General features: G+C 42.7%; 2 protein-coding genes across 3 annotated transcripts in view; both read right to left on the bottom strand.

The window, feature by feature from the left end:
- LOC134482475 (mucin-16-like) overlaps positions 1-18,701 on the bottom strand; it is a 236,869-nt gene extending 218,168 nt beyond the window's left edge. Inside the window, exon 1 of the mRNA XM_063275942.1 lies at positions 18,432-18,701. The gene's annotated coding sequence lies outside the window, so the exon portion shown is untranslated. The remainder of the gene's footprint in view (positions 1-18,431) is intronic.
- On the bottom strand, positions 58-6,430 carry LOC134482476 (mucin-16-like). Of its 2 annotated transcripts, none has more exons than XM_063275944.1 (3): positions 1,185-6,430; positions 760-1,082; positions 58-200 (listed from the first exon to the last, which is right to left on the bottom strand). In XM_063275944.1, the coding sequence occupies exons 1-3, from the start codon at positions 5,795-5,797 to the stop codon at positions 178-180; spliced, it is 4,959 nt and encodes a 1,652-aa protein (XP_063132014.1). In that variant the 5' UTR covers positions 5,798-6,430; the 3' UTR covers positions 58-177. The 2 variants fall into 2 exon arrangements, with proteins under 2 accessions (XP_063132014.1, XP_063132015.1); XM_063275945.1 differs by having other exon boundaries at positions 760-2,688; positions 3,754-5,796.
- Positions 18,702-19,584: the final 883 nt, after the last annotated feature.

The raw sequence follows: 19,584 nt of genomic DNA, 5'->3' as shown, positions 1-19,584 counted from the left end.
GAAAAAAGTTTCCAGGAAGCATCACATGGCACAACTGAGACTCCAATGAAACAATCAATTTTTACTTCAGTCTACAATCAGATTGAACATTTTATTTTAAAATTTATATATATGATCAATTCTCCCACACAGACTGTGTTTTGATATTCCAATCGATTCTGGAGGAGCATCAAGGGTCTAGGGATCAGGAGCCGCAGCCACTAGAAGAAAAAGAAGAATTATCAACAGTATCATCAGGCACATCACTGGTGATATTGTCATGCCCAGCATCAACAACATCAGTGTCATTATCATCTGGATCAATGTAGAGAGAAACAGTGAGAAGGTGGATGCTTCTCTTGTTATTTTTAATCTCAGAAGTTGCTTCTATTGGAATGTTGCGGTCAAAGGCTATGCTAACTTCAGAAGTCAGAGTTCAGAATGACAGCAATAAATAGACAATAACATTTAACAGGAAGTTTTCCCGGCTTAGTCATTCAGGAAACACATGTTTTCACTGGAAGTGACAATAATCTCCTCATTCTAGAATAGGAAACATCCAAGTAGGAAAAAATATTACCTGGTCAGTTGTATTTCTCTAAACTGGATTTGTTACATTATAAAAATTATTTTCTATAAATTGAGAAAAAATAAATTTTTCAGGTTCTAGGTTATGCGTAAATAGCCCTATAGAAGTATGAAATTTATTAACAAAAGAGACCTAGGTTTCTACTAAATCAATCTTAATCTATTTTAAGCTACTATTTTAGTTTAACTTACCTGGTCCGACTCTCTTGTTAGTGGGAGCTCCTTGGCCATTTTCTTCATGCCATGCTTGTTGAATTTGGATTTTCATCCATGTTATGATGGATAAAAGTGAGGATATAAGCCATATGAAGAGCAAAAAAGGTATGCGTGGTATCTCTGTTGCCCGAAGATATCCACTCTCCCTGAGAAGGTTCAAGCTGTGGTTTATTGGTTCAGCTCGTGCGGAAGCATGAAAAATATCCTCAGCACCCTGAGTAGCAGGCAGACCTTCTTCTACGTCAGGGGTAAAAGAAGATTCCTCATCTGAAGTAGCAGAATCAAATATTTCTTCTTCACTAAGGGATATCAAAAGAGTCAGGTTAGTCATTTGAATGGAGTCAAGGGAATAACAAGTGCAGGAACCAGGAGTGGGCTCTGGGTCAGCATGGGGTTTGTACCTTGTACTCTCCTTGTAAAGAGGTAAATCAACAACATAATCCAATCCAATGTGACTAGCTGGTCCTGAGTCATGACTCTCAACTAACACACTACTGTCAGCAGCACATGTAACAGACAGCCGAGGTTCAAGAGCAGCCAGACAGTCAGCAACAATGGCAGGATCTGTAGGCTCAGCATCAATAGCAGCCATACTGTCAGCAGGGTGGGTGGACATACTGGACTCAGGCTGAACAGCAGGCAGACAGTCAGCAGTACTGGAGCAATTAGTATGTTCAGGCTCAACAGCAGTCAGAATGTCAGCATGGTGGGTGGCCATAGTTGGCTCTGGCTCAGCAGAGTCCAGACAGTCAGCAGCTTTGGTGGAATTAGTCGGCTCAGGCTCAACAGCTGCCAAACTGTCAGCAGGCTGGGTGGACATGGTTGTCTCAGACCCAACAGCAGCCTGACAGTCAGCGGCATTGGTAGAAATAGTCTTATCAGGCTCAAGGTCGTCCAGACAGTCAGCAGCAATGTTGGAATTAGGCAGCTCAGGCTCATCAACTGCCATACTGTCAGCAGGGTGGGTGGATTTGGTTGACTCGGGATCAACAGCACCCAGAAAGTCAGCAGCTTTGGTGGAATTAGTCAGTGAAGGCTCAATAGCTACCAAACTGTCAGCAGGGTGTGGGGACATAGATGACTCAGGCTGAACAGAATCCAGACAGTCAGCAGGGTGGTTTGACTTAGTTAGCTCAGGCTGAACAGTAGCCAGACAATCAGCAGCTTTGGTGGAAAAAGTAGGCTCAGGCTCAACAGATGCCAAAGTGTCAGCAGGCTGGGTGGACATGGTTGGCTCAGCCTTGAGAGAAGCCAGACAGTCAGCAGCTTTATTGGCATGAGACAGCTCATGCTCAAGAGCAGCCAGACTGTCAGAACGGTGGGTGGGCATAGCTGGCTCTTGTTCAATAGAGTCCAGACCGTCAGCAGCATTGGTGGAATTATTATGTTCAGGCTCAACAGCTGCCAAACTGTCAGCAGGCTGGGTGGACTTGGTTGTCTCAGTCCCAACAGAAGCCAGACAACCAGTAGCATTGGTGGAATTAATCAGCTCAGCCTTGAGAGAAGCCAGACAGCCAGCATCTTTGTTGGCATGAGACAGCTCATGGTCAAGAGCAGCCAGACTGTCGGCACGGTGGGTGGACATAGCTGGCTCTGGCTCAACATAGGCCAGGCAGTCAGCAGCACTGGAGGATTTAGTCGACTCAGGCTCAAGAGCAGCCAGACAGTAAGCAGCATTGGTGGAATGTGTAGGCTCAAGCTCATCAGTAGCCATATTGTCAGCAGGGTGGGTGGACATAGTTGTCTCAGTCCCAACAGAAGCCAAACAATCAGTAGCATTGGTAGAATCAATTGACTCTGCCTTCTGAGAAGCCAGACAGTCAGCAGTGTTGTTGGAATTAGTCAGCTCATGCTCAAGAGAAGCCAGACTGTCGGCACGGTGGGTGGACATGCCTGGCTCTGGCTCTGGCTCAACATAGGCCAGACAGTCAGCAGCATTGGAGGATTTAGTCGACTCAGGCTCAAGAGCAGCCAGACAGTAAACAGCGTTGGTCGAATTTTTAGGCTCAAGCTCATCAGTAGCCATATTATCAGCTGGGTGTGTGGACATAGATGACTCAGGCTGAACAGAGTCCAGACAGTCAGCAGGGTGGATGGACCTAATTAGCTCCAGCAGAACAGTAGCCAGACAATCAGCAGCTCTGGTGGAAATTGTAGGCTCAGGCTCAACAGCTGCCGAACTGTCAGCAGGCTGGGTGGACATGGTTGGCTCAGCCTTGAGAGAAGCCAGACAGTCAGCAACTTTGTTGGCATGAGACAGTTCATGCTCAAGAGCAGCCAGACTGTCGGCATGGTGGGTGGACATAGCTGGCTCTGGCTCAACGGAGTCCAGACTGTCAGCAGCATTGGTAGAATCATTATAGTCAGGCTCATGAGCAATAGGAATATCATCAAGGTGGGTAGACATGGTTGTCTCAGACCCAACAGAAGCCAGAATATCAGCAACATTGGAGGAATTAGTCGACTGGGGCTCAAGAGCGGCCAGAAAGTAAGCAGCATTGGTGGAATGTGTAGGCTCAAGCTCATCAGTAGCCATATTGTCAGCAGGGTGGGTGGACATAGTTGTCTCAGTCCCAACAGAAGCCAAACAATCAGTAGCATTGGTAGAATCAATTGACTCAGCCTTCTGAGAAGCCAGACAGTCAGCAGTGTTGTTGGAATTAGTCAGCTCATGCTCAAGAGCAGCCAGACTGTCCGCACGGTAAGTGGGCATAGCTGGCTCTTGTTCAACAGAGTCCAGACCGTCAGCAGTATTGGTGGAATTATTATGTTCAGGCTCAACAGCTGCCAAATTGTCAGCAGGCTGGGTGGACATGGTTGTCTCAGTCCCAACAGAAGCCAGACAATCAGTAGCATTGGTGGAATTAATCAGCTCAGCCTTGAGAGAAGCCAGACAGTCAGCATCTTTGTTGGCATGAGACAGCTCATGCTCAAGAGCAGCCAGACTGTGGGCACGGTGGGTGGACATACCTGGCTCTGGCTCAACATAGGCCAGACAGTCAGCAGCATTGGAGGATTTAGTCGACTCAGGCTCAAGAGCAGCCAGACAGTAAGCAGCATTGGTGGAATGTGTAGGCTCAAGCTCATCAGTAGCCATATTGTCAGCAGGGTGGGTGGACATAGTTGTCTCAGTCCCAACAGAAGCCAAACAATCAGTAGCATTGGTAGAATCAATTGACTCAGCCTTCTGAGAAGCCAGACAGTCAGCAGTGTTGTTGGAATTAGTCAGCTCATGCTCAAGAGCAGCCAGACTGTCGGCACGGTGGGTGGACATGCCTGGCTCTGGCTCTGGCTCAACATAGGCCAGACAGTCAGCAGCATTGGAGGATTTAGTCGACTCAGGCTCAAGAGCAGCCAGACAGTAAACAGCGTTGGTCGAATTTGTAGTCTCAAGCTCATCAGTAGCCATATTATCAGCTGGGTGTGTGGACATAGATGACTCAGGCTGAACAGAGTCCAGACAGTCAGCAGGGTGGGTTGACCTAGTTAGCTCTGGCAGAACAGTAGCCAGACAATCAGCAGCTCTGGTGGAAATTGTAGGCTCAGGCTCAACAGCTGCCGAACTGTCAGCAGGCTGGGTGGACATGGTTGGCTCAGCCTTGAGACAAGCCAGACAGTCAGCAGCTTTGTTGGCATGAGACAGCTCATGCTCAAGAGTAGCCAGACTGTCGGCACGGTGGGTGGACATAGCTGGCTCTGGCTCAACGGAGTCCAGACTGTCAGCAGCATTGGTAGAATCATTATAGTCAGGCTCATGAGCAATAGGAATATCAGCAAGGTGGGTAGACATGGTTGTCTCAGACCCAACAGAAGCCAGAATATCAGCAGCATTGGAGGAATTAGTCGACTGGGGCTCAAGAGCGGCCAGAAAGTAAGCAGCATTGGTGGAATGTGTAGGCTCAAGCTCATCAGTAGCCATATTGTCAGCAGGGTGGGTGGACATAGTTGTCTCAGTCCCAACAGAAGCCAAACAATCAGTAGCATTGGTAGAATCAATTGACTCAGCCTTCTGAGAAGCCAGACAGTCAGCAGTGTTGTTGGAATTAGTCAGCTCATGCTCAAGAGCAGCCAGACTGTCGGCACGGTAAGTGGGCATAGCTGGCTCTTGTTCAACAGAGTCCAGACCGTCAGCAGTATTGGTGGAATTATTATGTTCAGGCTCAACAGCTGCCAAATTGTCAGCAGGCTGGGTGGACATGGTTGTCTCAGTCCCAACAGAAGCCAGACAATCAGTAGCATTGGTGGAATTAATCAGCTCAGCCTTGAGAGAAGCCAGACAGTCAGCATCTTTGTTGGCATGAGACAGCTCATGCTCAAGAGCAGCCAGACTGTCGGCACGGTGGGTGGACATAGCTGGCTCTGGCTCAACATAGGCCAGACAGTCAGCAGCATTGGAGGATTTAGTGGACTCAGGCTCAAGAGCAGCCAGACAGTAAGCAGCGTTGGTCGAATTTGTAGTCTCAAGCTCATCAGTAGCCATATTATCAGCTGGGTGTGTGGACATAGATGACTCAGGCTGAACAGAGTCCAGACAGTCAGCAGGGTGGGTTGACCTAGTTAGCTCTGGCAGAACAGTAGCCAGACAATCAGCAGCTCTGGTGGAAATTGTAGGCTCAGGCTCAACAGCTGCCGAACTGTCAGCAGGCTGGGTGGACATGGTTGGCTCAGCCTTGAGAGAAGCCAGACAGTCAGCAGCTTTGTTGGCATGAGACAGCTCATGCTCAAGAGCAGCCAGACTGTCGGCACGGTGGGTGGACATAGCTGGCTCTGGCTCAACGGAGTCCAGACTGTCAGCAGCATTGGTAGAATCATTATAGTCAGGCTCATGAGCAATAGGAATATCAGCAAGGTGGGCAGACATGGTTGTCTCAGACCCAACAGAAGCCAGAATATCAGCAGCACTGGAGGAATTAGTGGACTGGGGCTCAAGAGCGGCCAGAAAGTAAGCAGCATTGGTGGAATGTGTAGGCTCAAGCTCATCAGTAGCCATATTGTCAGCAGGGTGGGTGGACATAATTGTCTCAGTCCCAACAGAAGCCAAACAATCAGTAGCATTGGTAGAGTCAATTGACTCAGCCTATGAGAAGCCAGACAGTCAGCAGTGTTGTTGGAATTAGTCAGCTCATGCTCAAGAGCAGCCAGACTGTCGGCACGGTGGGTGGGCATAGCTGGCTCTTGTTCAACAGAGTCCAGACTGTCAGCAGTATTTGTGGAATTATTATGTTCAGGTTCAACAGCTGCCAAACTGTCAGCAGGCTTGGTGGACATGGTTGTCTCAGTCCCAACAGAAGCCAGACAATCAGTAGCATTGGTGGAATTAATCAGCTCAGCCTTGAGAGAAGCCAGACAGTCAGCATCTTTGTTGGCATGAGACAGCTCATGCTCAAGAGCAGCCAGACTGTCGGCACGGTGGGTGGACATAGCTGGCTCTGGCTCAACATAGGCCAGACAGTCAGCAGCATTGGAGGATTTAGTCGACTCAGGCTCAAGAGCAGCCAGTGTGTCAGCACGGTGATTGGACATATTTGGCTCTGGTTCCACATCAGGCAGACTGTCAGCAGGGTGGGTGGACATGTTTAGCTCAGGCTCAAGGTCAGCCAGACAGTCAGCAGCTTTGGTAGAAGTATTATGTTCAGGCTCGTCAGCAGTCAGAATGTCAGCAGGGTGGGTGGACATAGTCGGCTCAGGCTCAACAGCTGCCATACTGTCAGCAGGGTTGGTGGACATAGCGGGCTCTGGTGCAACAGCAGCCCGACAGTCAGCGGCATTGGTAGAAATAGTCGGATAAGGCTCAAGGTCAGCCAGACAGTCAGCAGTGTTGTTGGAATTAGTCAGTTCAGGCTCAAGAGCAGCCAGAGTGTCAGCAGGGTGGGTGGACATAGTTGGCTCTGGTTCCACATCAGGCAGACAGTCAGCAGGGTGGGTGGACATAGTTGGCTCTGGTGCAACAGCAGCCTGAAAGTCAGCAGCATTGGTAGAAATAGTCGGATCAGGCTCAAGGTCAGCCAGACAGTCAGCAGTGTTGTTGAAATTGGTCAGCTCAGGCTGAAGAGCAGCCAGAGTGTCAGCAGGGTGGGTGGACATAGTTGGCTCTGGTTCCACATCAGGAAGACTATCAGCAGGGTGGGTGGACATGTTTGGCTCAGGCTCAAGGTCAGCCAGACAGTCAGCAGTGTTGTTTGAATTAGTCAGTTCAGGCTCAAGAGCAGCCAGAGTGTCAGCAGGGTGATTGGACATAGTTGGCTCTGGTTCCACATCAGGCAGACTGTCAGCAGGGTGGGTGGACATGTTTGGCTCAGGCTCAAGGTCAGCCAGACAGTCAGCAGTGTTGTTGAAATTAGTCAGCTCAGGCTCAAGAGCAGCCAGAGTGTCAGCAGGGTGGGTGGACATAGTTGGCTCTGGTTCCACATCAGGCAGACAGTCAGCAGGGTGGGTGGACATAGTTGGCTCTGGTGCAACAGCAGCCTGAAAGTCAGCGGCATTGGTAGAAAAAGTCGGATCAGGCTCAAGGTCAGCCAGACAGTCAGCAGTGTTGTTGGAATTAGTCAGCTCACGCTCAAGAGCAGCCAGACAGTCAGTAGCATTTGTAGAATTTGTCGGGTCAGGCTCGGCAGCATCCAGGCTGTCAGCAGTAGAGGTGGAAGCTTCACGATCAACAGTAGCCTTAGGAATAGAATTTCTATGCTCAGAAGACACAGCATAGAAATTATCTGTTTTATATTTTTCATCCTAAAACGAAAATTAGCAGTGATACTTTTGATTGAAAATTTACTGATTTTATTCATTCTATCACCCTTCTGATAATGTCAGAACCTGGATTCATAGTCCCCAAACTATTTGTGTATTCTGTCGAAATTTAGCACTACATTCAGTGACATTCAGTGAAGTCTGCTTCCTGTCTGCTTGAGTAATTGGCCCAGAGTTTTTTAAAGTCTTTACTGTGGATCTCTTTAGGTTTATACTTAGATTTCTTCTGCTCTTTGCTACCTAAAGTCATTTTTCCTTGTAAGATGGAAATATATAAATAGAAAGGACAAAATGTGACTCTTGGCCTCTAATGTTTTGCTCTACTCTTCCTCTAAATAATGATTTTGTAATATTCTCTTTCCTTCATATTCTATGGTTCATTCTGCACTATTTCTCTCTAAAACTCTCCAAGTAAAAAGGCCACCTCCCTCCCTCCGCCCCTCCCTCCCTCCTCTCTCTCTCTCTCTCTCTCTCTCTCTCTCTCTCTCTCTCTCTCTCTCTGTCTTTTTGTACTTTCTGCTGCACTACCCCTCAAGTAGCCACTTTTCTTATTTCTTCGTGAGAGAGTTGGGAATATTCTTTATACCAAATCTTTCTCTGGATAATCACCTTCTCTTTCATGCAATTAAGCATCACTTTTAAACGAGGTGCTTCATTCTATAAACTAAGGTTACATTGATTACTTAGCATTAAGGGTGGGTACTAAGGAAATGTCTACATTCCAGTTTGAGAGATTAAAGGTCTGTGCAAAGGCTGAACCACAGCAATTAGTAGAAATTTGTTTATAAGTAAACAACGCAATCTGGGAGGAGGGCACAGTATCGTCAACTATTCTGTAACATCATGACTATTGCTACACTTACAGGATGTATATTAAGACCTCATCCAGCACCTCTGTGGTGGCTTGAATGTCAACAGCCCCATAGGCTCACATTATGCTTGCTGTGCAGAGCTCTGAATTATTTTCAAAAGGAGTAGGTGGTGGGGCTGTTTTGTAGTAAAACTGTTGCCAGGATGAGGTTTAATATTTCAATAGAGAGACAGAGCTGGAAACAGAGTAGAACAACAGTGCTTTCTTTTGGCATCTGAGACACCGCCGGAACCTGAAGGGACCGACCATATAAACAGTTCTCTGCACCCAAATCCCATGGGAGGGAGAGCTAAACCTTCAGAGAGGCAGACATGCCTGGGAAACCAGAAGAGACTGCACTCTGCACACATTACTGACTCCAGAGGAAAACCAAATGCCATCTGGAACCCTGGTGCACAGAAGCTCCCGGAAAGGGCGGCTCAGAACTTCCTGGTGGCTGCCGCCGCGGAGAGCTCATAAGCAACACCCCATGAGCAACCTTGAGCCTCCGGATCACAGGTAAGACCAACTTTTCTGCTCCAAGTGACCTGCCGGGTCAATTCAGGGCACAGGCCCACAGGAACAGCTGAAGACCTGTAGAAAGGAAAAACTACACGCCCCAAAGCAGAACACTCTGTTCCCATAACTGGCTGAAAGAAAACAGGAAAACAGGTCTACAGCACTCCTGAAAAACAGGCATATAGGACAGTCTAGCCACTGTCAGAAATAGCAGAACAAAGTAACACTAGAGATAATCTGATGGCGAGAGGCAAGCACAGGAACCCAAGCAACAGAAACCAAGACTACATGGCATCATCGGAACCCAATTCTCCCACCAAAGCAAACACGGAATATCCAAACACACCAGAAAAGCAAGATCTAGTTTCAAAATCATATTTGATCATGATGCTGGAGAACTTCCAGAAAGACGTGAATAACTACCTTAGAGAACAAGTAGAAGCCAACAGAGAGGAATCGCAAAAATCCCTAAAAGAATTCCAGGAAAACATAAATAAACAAGTAGAAGCCCATAGAGAGGAGTCACAAAAATCCCTGAAAGAATTCCAGGAAAACACAATCAAACAATTGAAGGAATTGAAAATGGAAATAGAAGCAATCAAGAAAGAACACATGGAAACAACCCTGGATATACAAAACCTAAAGAAGAGACAAGGAGCTGTAGATATGAGCTTCACCAACAGAATACAAGATATGGAAGAGAGAATCTCAGGAGCAGAAGATTCCATAGAAATCATCGACTCAACAGTCAAAGATAATGTAAAGCGGAAAAAGATACTGGTCCAAAACATACAGGAAATCCAGGACTCAATGAGAAGATCAAACCTAAGGATAATAGGTATAGAAGAGAGTGAAGACTCCAAGCTCAAAGGACCAGTAAATATCTTCAACAAAATCATAGAAGAAATCTTCCCTAACCTAAAGAAAGAGATACCCATAAGCATACAAAAAGCCTACAGAACTCCAAATAGATTGGACCAGAAAAGAAACACCTCCCGTCACATAATAGTCAAAACACCAAACGCACAAAATAAAGAAAGAATATTAAAAGCAGTAAGGGAAAAAGATCAAGTAACATAAAGGCAGACCTATCAGAATCACACAGACTTTTCGCCAGAAACTATAAAATCCAGAAGATCCTGGACAGATGTCATACAGAACCTAAGAGAACACAAATGCCAGCCCAGATTACTGTATCCTGCAAAACTCTCAATTAACATAGATGAAGAAACCAAGATATTCCAGGACAAAACCAAATTTACACAATATCTTTCTACAAATCCAGCACTACAAAGGATAATAAATGGTAAAGCCCAACATAAGGAGGCAAGAGATACCCTAGAAGAAGCAAGAAACTAATCGTCTTGGCAATAAACAAAGAGAAGAAAAGCACACAAACATAACCTCATATCCAAATATGAATATAACAGGAAGCAATAATCACTATTCCTTAATATCTCTCAACATCAATGGCCTCAACTCCCCAATGAAAAGACATAGATTAACAAACTGGATACGCAACGAGGACCCTGCATTCTGCTGCCTACAGGAAACACACCTCAGAGACAAAGACAGACACTACCTCAGAGTGAAAGGCTGGAAAACAACTTTCTAAGCAAATGGTCAGAAGAAGCAAGCTGGAGTAGCCATTCTAATGTCAAATAAAATCAATTTTCAACCAAAAGTCATCAAAAAAGATAAGGAAGGACACTTTATATTCATCAAAGGAAAAATCCACCAAGATGAACTCTCAATCCTAAATATCTATGCCCCAAATACAAGGGCACCTTCATACATAAAAGAAACCTTACTAAAGCTCAAAACACACATTGCACCTCACACAATAATAGTAGGAGATTTCAACACCCCACTCTCATCAATGGACAGATCATGGAAAAAGAAATTAAACAGAGACCTAGACAGATTAAGAGAAGTCATGAGCCAAATGGACTAACGGATATTTATAGAACATTCTATCCTAAAGCAAAAGGATATACCTTCTTCTCAGCTCCTCATGGTACTTTCTCCAAAACTGACCATATAATTGGTCAAAAAACGGGCCTCAACAGGTACAGAAAGATAGAAATAATCCCATGCATCTTATCAGACCACCATGGCCTAAAGTTGGTCTTCAATAACAATAATGGAAAAATGTCCACATATACGTGGAAATTAAACAATGCTCTATTCAATGATAACCAGGTCAAGGAAGAAATAAAGAAAGAAATTAAAGACTGCTTAGAATTTAATGAAAACGAAGGTACAACATACCCAAACTTATGGGACACAATGAAAGCTGTGCTAAGAGGAAAACTCATAGCGCTGAGTGCCTGCAGAAAGAAACAGGAAAGAGCATATGTCAGCAGCTTGACAACACACCTAAACGCTCTAGAACAAAAAGAAGCAAACACACCCAGGAGGAGTAGAAGGCAGGAAATAATCAAACTCAGAGCTGAAATCAACCAAGTGGAAACAAAAAGGAACATAGAAAGAATCAACAGAACCAAAAGTTGGTTCTTTGAGAAAATCAACAAGATAGATAAACCCTTAGCCAGACTAACCAGAGGACACAGAGAGCGTGTCCAAATTAACAAAATCAGAAATGAAAAGGGAGACATAACTACAGATTCAGACGAAATTCAAAAAATCATCAGATCTTAGTATAAAAGCCTGTATTCAACAAAACTTGAAAATCTGCAGGAAATGGACAATTTCCTAGACAGATACCAGGTACCAAAGTTAAATCAGGAACAGATAAACCAGATAAACAACCCCATAACTCCTAAGGAAATAGAAGCAGTCATTAAAGGTCTCCCAACCAAAAAGGGCCCAGGTCCAGACGGATTCAGTGCAGAATTCTGTCAGACCTTCATAGAAGACCTCATACCAATATTCTCCAAACTATTCCACAAAAATGAAATAAATGGAGCACTACCGAATTCCTTCTATGAAGCCACAATTACTCTTATACCTAAACCACACAAAGACCCAACAAAGAAAGAGAACCTCAGAACAATTTCCCTTATGAATATCGACGCAAGAATACTCAATAAATATCTGGCAAACCAAATCCAAGAGCACATCAAAACAATCATCCACCATGATCAAGTAGGCTTCATCCCAGGCATGCAGGGATGGTTTAATATACGGAAAACCATCAACGTGATCCATTATATAAACAAACTGAAAGAACAAAACCACATGATCATTTCATTAGATGCTGAGAAAGCATTTGACAAAATTCAACACCCCTTCATGATAAAAGTCCTGGAAAGAATAGGAATTCAAGGCCCATACCTAAACCTAGTAAAAGCCATATACAGCAAACCAGTTGCTAACATTAAACTATATGGAGAGAAACTTGAAGCAATCCCACTAAAATCAGGGACTAGACAAGGCTGCCCACTCTCTCCCTACTTATTCAATATAGTTCTTGAAATTCTAGCCAGAGCAATCAGACAACAAATGGAGGTCAAGAGGATACAGATTGGAAAAGAAGAAGTCAAAATATCACTATTTGCAGATGATATGATAGTACATTTAAGTGATCCCAAAAGTTCCACCAGAGAACTACTAAAGCTGATCAACAACTTCAGCAAAGTGGCTGGGTATAAAATTAACTCAAATAAATCAGTAGCCTTCCTCTACACAAAAGAGAAAAAGCTGTGAAAGAAATTAGGGAAATAACACCCTTCATAATAGATCCAAATAATATAAAGTACCTCGGTGTGACTTTATCCAAGCAAGTAAAAGATCTGTACAATAAGAACTTCAAGACTCTGAAGAAAGAAATTGAAGAAGACCTCAGAAGATGGAAAGATCTTCCATGCTCATGGATTGGCAGGATTAATATCGTAAAAATGGCCATCTTACCAAAAGCGATCTACAGATTCAATGCAATCCCCATCAAAATACCAATCCAGTTCTTCAAAGAGTTAGAAAGAACAATCTGCAAATTCATCAACAAAAAGCCCAAGATAGCTAAAACTATCCTCAACAATAAAAGGACTTCAGGAGGAATCACTATCCCTGAACTCAAGCAGTATTACAGAGCAATAATGATAAAAACTGCATGGTATTGGAACAGAGACAGACAGATAGTCCAATGAAACAGAATTGAAGACCCAGAAATGAACCCACACACCTATGGGCACTTGATTTTTGACAAAGGAGCCAAAACCATCCAATGGAAAAAAGATAGCATTTTCAGCAAATGGTGCTGGTTCAACTGGAGGTCAACATGTAGAAGAATGCAGATCGATCCATGCTTATCACCCTGTACAAAGCTTAAGTCCAAGTGCATAAAGGACCTCCACATCAAACCAGATACACTCAAACTAATAGAAGAAAAACTAGGGAAGCATCTGGAACACATGGGCACTGGAAAAAATTTCCTGAACAAAACACCAATGGCTTATGCTCTAAGATCAAGAATCGACAAATGGGATCTCATAAAATTGCAAAGCTTCTGTAAGGCAAAGGACACTGCGGGTAGGACAAAACGGCCACCAACCGATTGGGGAAAGATCTTTACCAATCCTACAACAGATAGAGGCCTTACATCCAAAATATACAAAGAACTCAAGAAGTTAGACCGAAGCGAGACAAATAACCCTATTAAAAAATTAGGTTCTGAGCTAAACAAAGAATTCACAGCTGAGGAAGGCGAAATGGCTGAGAAACACCTAAAGTAATGTTCAACATCTTTAGTCATAATGGAAATGCAAATCAAAACAACCCTGAGATTTCACCTCACACCAGTGAGAATGGGTAAGATCAAAAACTCAGGTGACCACAAATGCTGGCGAGGATGTGGAGAAAGAGGAACACTCCTCCATTGTTGGTGGGAAAGCAGACTGGTGCAACCATTCTGGAAATCAGTCTGGAGGTTCCTCAGAAAATTGGACATTGAACTGCCTGAGGATCCAGCTATACCTCTCTTGGGCACATACCCAAAAGTTGCCCCGACATATAAAAAAGACACGTGCTCCACTATGTTCATAGCAGCCTTATTTATAATAGCCAGAAGCTGGAAAGAACCCAGATGCCCTTCAACAGAGGAATGGATACAGAAAATGTGGTTCATCTACACAATGGAATATTACTCAGCTATCAAAAACAATGACTTTATGAAATTCATAGGCAAATGGTTGGAACTGGAAAATATCATCCTGAGTGAGGCAACCCAATCAGAGAAAAACACACATGGTATGCACTCATTGATAAGCGGCTATTAGCCCAAATGCTTGAATTACCCTAGATGCATAGAACAAATGAAACTCAAGATGGATGATCAAAATGTGAATGCTTCACTCCTTCTTTAAATGGGGAACAAGAATACCCTTGGCAGGGAATAGAGAGGCAAAGATTAAAACAGACACAGAAGGAACACCCATTCAGAGCCTGCCCCACATGTGGCCCATACATATACAGCCACCCAATTAGACAATATGGATAAAGCGATGAAGTGCATGCCGTCAGGATACGGATGTAGATCTCTCCTGAGAGACACAGCCAGAATACAGCAAATACATAGCCGAATGCCAGTAGCAAACCACTGAACTGAGAACGGGACCCCCGTTGAAGGAATCAGAGAAAGAACTCGAAGAGCTCGAAGGAGCTCGAGACCCCATATGAACAACAATGCCAAGCAACCAGAGCTTCCAGGGACTAAGCCACTACCTAAAGACTATACATGGACTGACCCTGGACTCTGGACTCTGACCTCATAGGTAGCAATAAATATTCTAGTAAGATCACCAGTGGAAGGGAAAGCCCTTGGTCCTGCTAAGACTGAACCCCCAGTGAACGTGATTGTTGGGGGGAGGGCAGCAATGGGGGGAAGATGGGGAGGGGAACACCCATAAAGAAGGGGAGGGGGAGGGATTAGGGGGATGTTGGCCTAGAAACCAGGAAAGGGAATAACACTCGAAATGTAAATAAGAAATACTCAAGGTAATAAAAAAAAAGATTTCAATAGACTGGTGTCATTTCCACTAAGTTCTCTCTCTCCTGTGTAGGTCAAGATGTGATCTCTCAGCTGCTGCTTCATCGTCATGCTTGTCTGCCTGAATCATGATGGTGATTTCTGTATCCAATTTAACCAAGAGACCCACTTCACACCATCTCTTTCTTCTAAACATTTTCTTTCCCATGATATTTTTTTACAACTATAGAAAGTGACTAACATAAGCATCAGCTAGTTACAATAAGAGTGTATTTAACAGAGTCTGAAGGATTCATTCAAAGCTGTGAAGTGGTGTTACCCAGGGGATTTGGTCACAAAATGTGTTATCAAATTCCATAAAGCTAGCTTAGATGGGATGCCCGGAACACTCGTTGATTTAAATAGATAAATTTAGGAAGTTGGGCTTGTGAATGGGTTTGATGCTGCATTGTAAATGGGAAGCCTCATTGACTCATACTGCATAAGAAATAAGATCTTCACATGTTTGTTCTTCCTTACACCTCAGGGAAACCCATAACATGGCAGTCTACTTTTGACTTTCAGTGCCAGGTTTGAGGATGATTTACGTTTCTTACTTGCAAAACTGACACGTCAAACATTCTCTGCATCAACAAGCAATATATCACAGAGAAGATTCAACAGAACAGGTGAAGGAGGACTGTTGATCAAAGAATAATGTTGAAGAAGCATGCATTTCCTCTTAGTGTTCACACTATTAAAATGGATCATGAGAGAATTTAAGTTCCTTGGATTTCCTGAGAAAGACAGACTTGAATATAGCAAACCATGGGGTATGTTACACACATAGTCATGTTTTCATATGCAATGTGTTACCAGACTACTTATCACTACCCCATTGAACCATCTGGCTGGCAAATATGCATATACACATGTGTGTGCACTTATACGCATGTATGTATTTGTAACTACATATGTGTACGTGAGAAGATGTGTATACATGCATATATATGCAAGTATATGTATATATGTATATATATGTATATATATTTACTGCTTTTAAAATAAAAGGAGAGAGATTGGTGTATAGCCGTTTAGAATAAAAATGAAATGTAGTAAGTGTGAATTTCTCATTCATGTGATCTTTTTCTTTCAGCCAAACTAGGCATCACCTTTGAAATGTGCCTGTGTCATTGTAAATCCTGCTGGCTGTACTTGTTTATAATGACTTATACCTGGTATTCTGCTAGCATGGGGTAGAGAACTGGTATTAACTAGCTAAGGTCTTTCATTTTTTTATTTTATACTCATTACACCGCATTTGCCATGTAGTCTTGTGGGAAGTCTTGTGTTCATTTGGTTTTATTCAAATTTAACATCAGAAATGATGTATAGTTTTACTTCAGTGACATTTATTCCTTGGAAGAATGGAAACTACCTTTGTCTTAGTTGTCTCTGTAAGATCCCACTGCTGTAATGATATTGTGCATTGTATTCTAATCATGGGCATATAAAATTTAGTTACTATATTTATCACCATTATTTGTACATTCCATAGCATCATAAAATTCTAGTTAGGATAAAATGTGTTTGCATTAGAAATTTTACTTTAGAAAATTCTAATGACTTTTCACTGCAATAGAAGGTGATTGCCGAGTGAATTTCTGTTTATTAAAGTACCTGAGTTCTATGTCTTTGCTAAGGTCTTCCTAGAATAAAAATTACTCAGGTTCATCACCTGTAGTAGTTAATTGGAAACCAAATTGATCTAGGCATAAACGAAGAGCATTTGAGTTTGGTTTCTGTAAATTACAGTTTCTAATGATTCCATTATGTGTAATAATTATATCTGAACTTCCTCTTTCCTAATGATGAAATTAGAGGTCTAGAGGAAGGTAGTTAGCTACATGTTGACAGTATGCAGTGGAGTAAGGAGTAAGTAGTGTGTGTAAGATCAGCAGACACACCCTTCTGCTTGCTTTGTAACTTCTGAAAGGGGATTTAAACAGGAAAGATGGCTGTTACTTTTGAATTTGTTTCTGTACTTTCTGTGACAAAATATCTGATGGGGAAAACCAGTCACTTATTTCAAGGAAGGAACAGGGAGGCCTGACTTTTGGCAGTACATTGTTGGTTCTCACATGCTGGTAGACCGGGAAGCAGATAACACAGTACTGGTACCACAAGTAGTCATAGCCATTAAAATCTACCACTGAAAACCTTCTGCTAGCAAGGCCAGACCCCGAAAGTTCAACAATCTCCCATCAGTGGCCAAGTGTTCAATCACATGAACTCCCATCTCTTTGTCTGATCCTCCCATGCACTGCTTAGCATTTGTGTTAATGTTAAATAACCCCCCCCACACACACATGCAGAGTTTATCTACTGTTTGTCTGTTAATGCTAACCAAAGCGTAAATCATACTACCAATGTGATAAACCTACTTGGCAGCCTGACTGATAACTTGAATTTGATACCTGAGACTGGAAACAGAGGAAGGGAAAGATTGATTCATACAAGTTATCTTTTGATACCCACAATTCAACTTACATTCTCCTACTCCCCAAATAAATTAAGAACAGGACGTCCTTGAACTGACAGAGACCACCCTGCCTGCTTTATGAGTTCGTGAATTAACTGTGTACACCAACATACCCAGCCACTGTTGTGGCCACCCTGCCTATAAGTACTTTGGACTTCAATGGGTAAAACTAGAATGCTGAGGTCCTGTCCAGGAAGTTAAGAAATATCAGAAGACTGACTTCTTATTTTCCCTGATGATAATTTTAATCTTTTTGCCTATCAAACATATTAAATCTGTGTGCTGGAAAAGGGGCTGAGGAGTTTAAAACATTCATTGCTCCTCCAGGACACCTGGCTTTGCTTTGTAAAATACATAATATTGGCTGACAAAGTTCTGGAACAACAAGAACAAAGGATGAAATGACCTCTTCTGATTTTTGTGGGAAGCACACGCACATGGTATACAGACAGAATACACGCAAAACATTCACACACATAAAGTCAGTCAATCCAAAGTAAATGAAGCACAACTATGGTGGTCGCTTTCAAGTTTACTGTACCTATTTCCAGAAGCATGTACTATTTGGTTTCTGTATTTTTATGAGTTCTCCTCAGTGAGTTAAAAACATGCTCATTTTCTGTTTTTTCTTCTGTTTCCATAGTCTAATTTACTATTATTACATTTTATGACAGTGATTCTCAACCTGTCTGTCATACCCTATTGGAGGAGGGCATAGAACAGTCTCACACAGGTTGGCAAAGACCTTCTGAAAATACCAATACGACATTACAGTTGATGATATTATCAATCTGACACTGATGCAGTAGCAACAAAACAGTTGTATGGTTGGGAATCACCACAGCATGAGGAACTGTATTAAAGGTCACAGCATTAGGAAGGTTGAGAAGCACTGCCTAATGCAGTGACTGGCAAGGAGTGAGGATATGGAGAGTGTGAAGGGAATGCTCAAGGCTGATCTTTCTCTACTCGTTCACTACTTGCACTAGGAAGGCATAGGCACAAACACCCATCACTCCCCTTCACAAAAGGAAATAGGTTACTTCTCAAATTAGGGGAATTACCATTATGGATTTTTTTGCTTTCCATACATCAGGTACTGGCTCTCCTCAAGAACACACATAAACTCAAGATTTTCTAAAAATGTTCTGGATCTTCTTAGGTATTATATGGAATTTTCTTCCCGATTCTCCCTGCAATGCAGAGAAGAGAGTTTACTTTTTATTTGGTCTCGAAATTAACTCTATTCTTTTAGGATGCATGCTTTCAAATCAACAATGTTCTTTAGGAATTACAGGATATTGACACATGAAAATCAAAATTATTAAATACAAAATATCTTCTTATATGCCTATTTACAACTTAATAGTATACCATCAAGAAGTTAAAATATTTATGCTAGCCTAGATTAAGAGAAAATCATTAACTGACAAACTTGACCTTGTTCTTGTTGAGACTAAGCTTAATTCATTATCAGTCAATTATTCTGCTTCTAGTTTAAGATGATTATTAATATTAATGAGGCCCCTTCTAACAGTCTTACTCTTCCATTGTGGGGAATCACAAAATGCACAGTTTTCATTTACAAATAAATGGCAATTTAATTGCTAGCACTGTCCATACCATAGAACCGGTGAAACTGCTTTATAGAAACACATTGGTCCACTGAGTCACATTCAAAAATCATTAAATTGCCACTCTTCATTCACACAGCCCCTCACTATAGGGCTATAGGTTATATAGAAACAGGTTTCTTAACCTTGAGCAGCTCACAGTGATAAAGCAGCCTCAGACTGAATATGGAAATATCTAAGTAAAGCACTACAATATTTTAACTGTTTGAATGTGGCCCAAAGAATATAAGTTTATATTATTTTAAAATCCATAAAGAAGAACTTAAATGGAAATATACAGTAATTGACTCCCTGCATCTAAAAATGCTTGATAATTGGGAAAAACACTTGTTGTTTTTCTAGATGAAGAGCTTTCAACATACCCTCATAGAATCAAATAGAAAATGCTCTATTCTCATAAGACAAATTTGATGAACATATTACAAACTGCTACATAGCCACAATTTCTCCTTAGTGTAAATACACATGAAATAGAGAAACCAAGGAGATGCTCTCATACAGAATCCTAAAATAGCAGTGTCCAAAGGTAGATAAAAATTGCATGCATTTTCCTGAGGGTAAAGTCACTTAGGAGATTCATGGA

This window comes from Rattus norvegicus, chromosome 16, assembly GCF_036323735.1.
Source record: "Rattus norvegicus strain BN/NHsdMcwi chromosome 16, GRCr8, whole genome shotgun sequence".
Lineage (NCBI taxonomy): Eukaryota > Metazoa > Chordata > Mammalia > Rodentia > Muridae > Rattus > Rattus norvegicus.
Note: the sequence above shows the minus strand (reverse complement) of the source record. Positions and strands in the feature narration are given on the sequence as shown.

Coding starts and splice junctions, on each gene's coding strand:
- LOC134482476 (XM_063275944.1), bottom strand. CDS start 5,797: ATGTCCACCCACCCTGCTGACAATATGGCTACTGATGAGCTTGAGCCT. Junction 1,083..1,184: donor CTTTACAAGGAGAGTACAAG/GTACAAACCCCA, acceptor GATATCCCTTAG/TGAAGAAGAAATATTTGATT. Junction 201..759: donor TAACAAGAGAGTCGGACCAG/GTAAGTTAAACT, acceptor TTTTTCTTCTAG/TGGCTGCGGCTCCTGATCCC.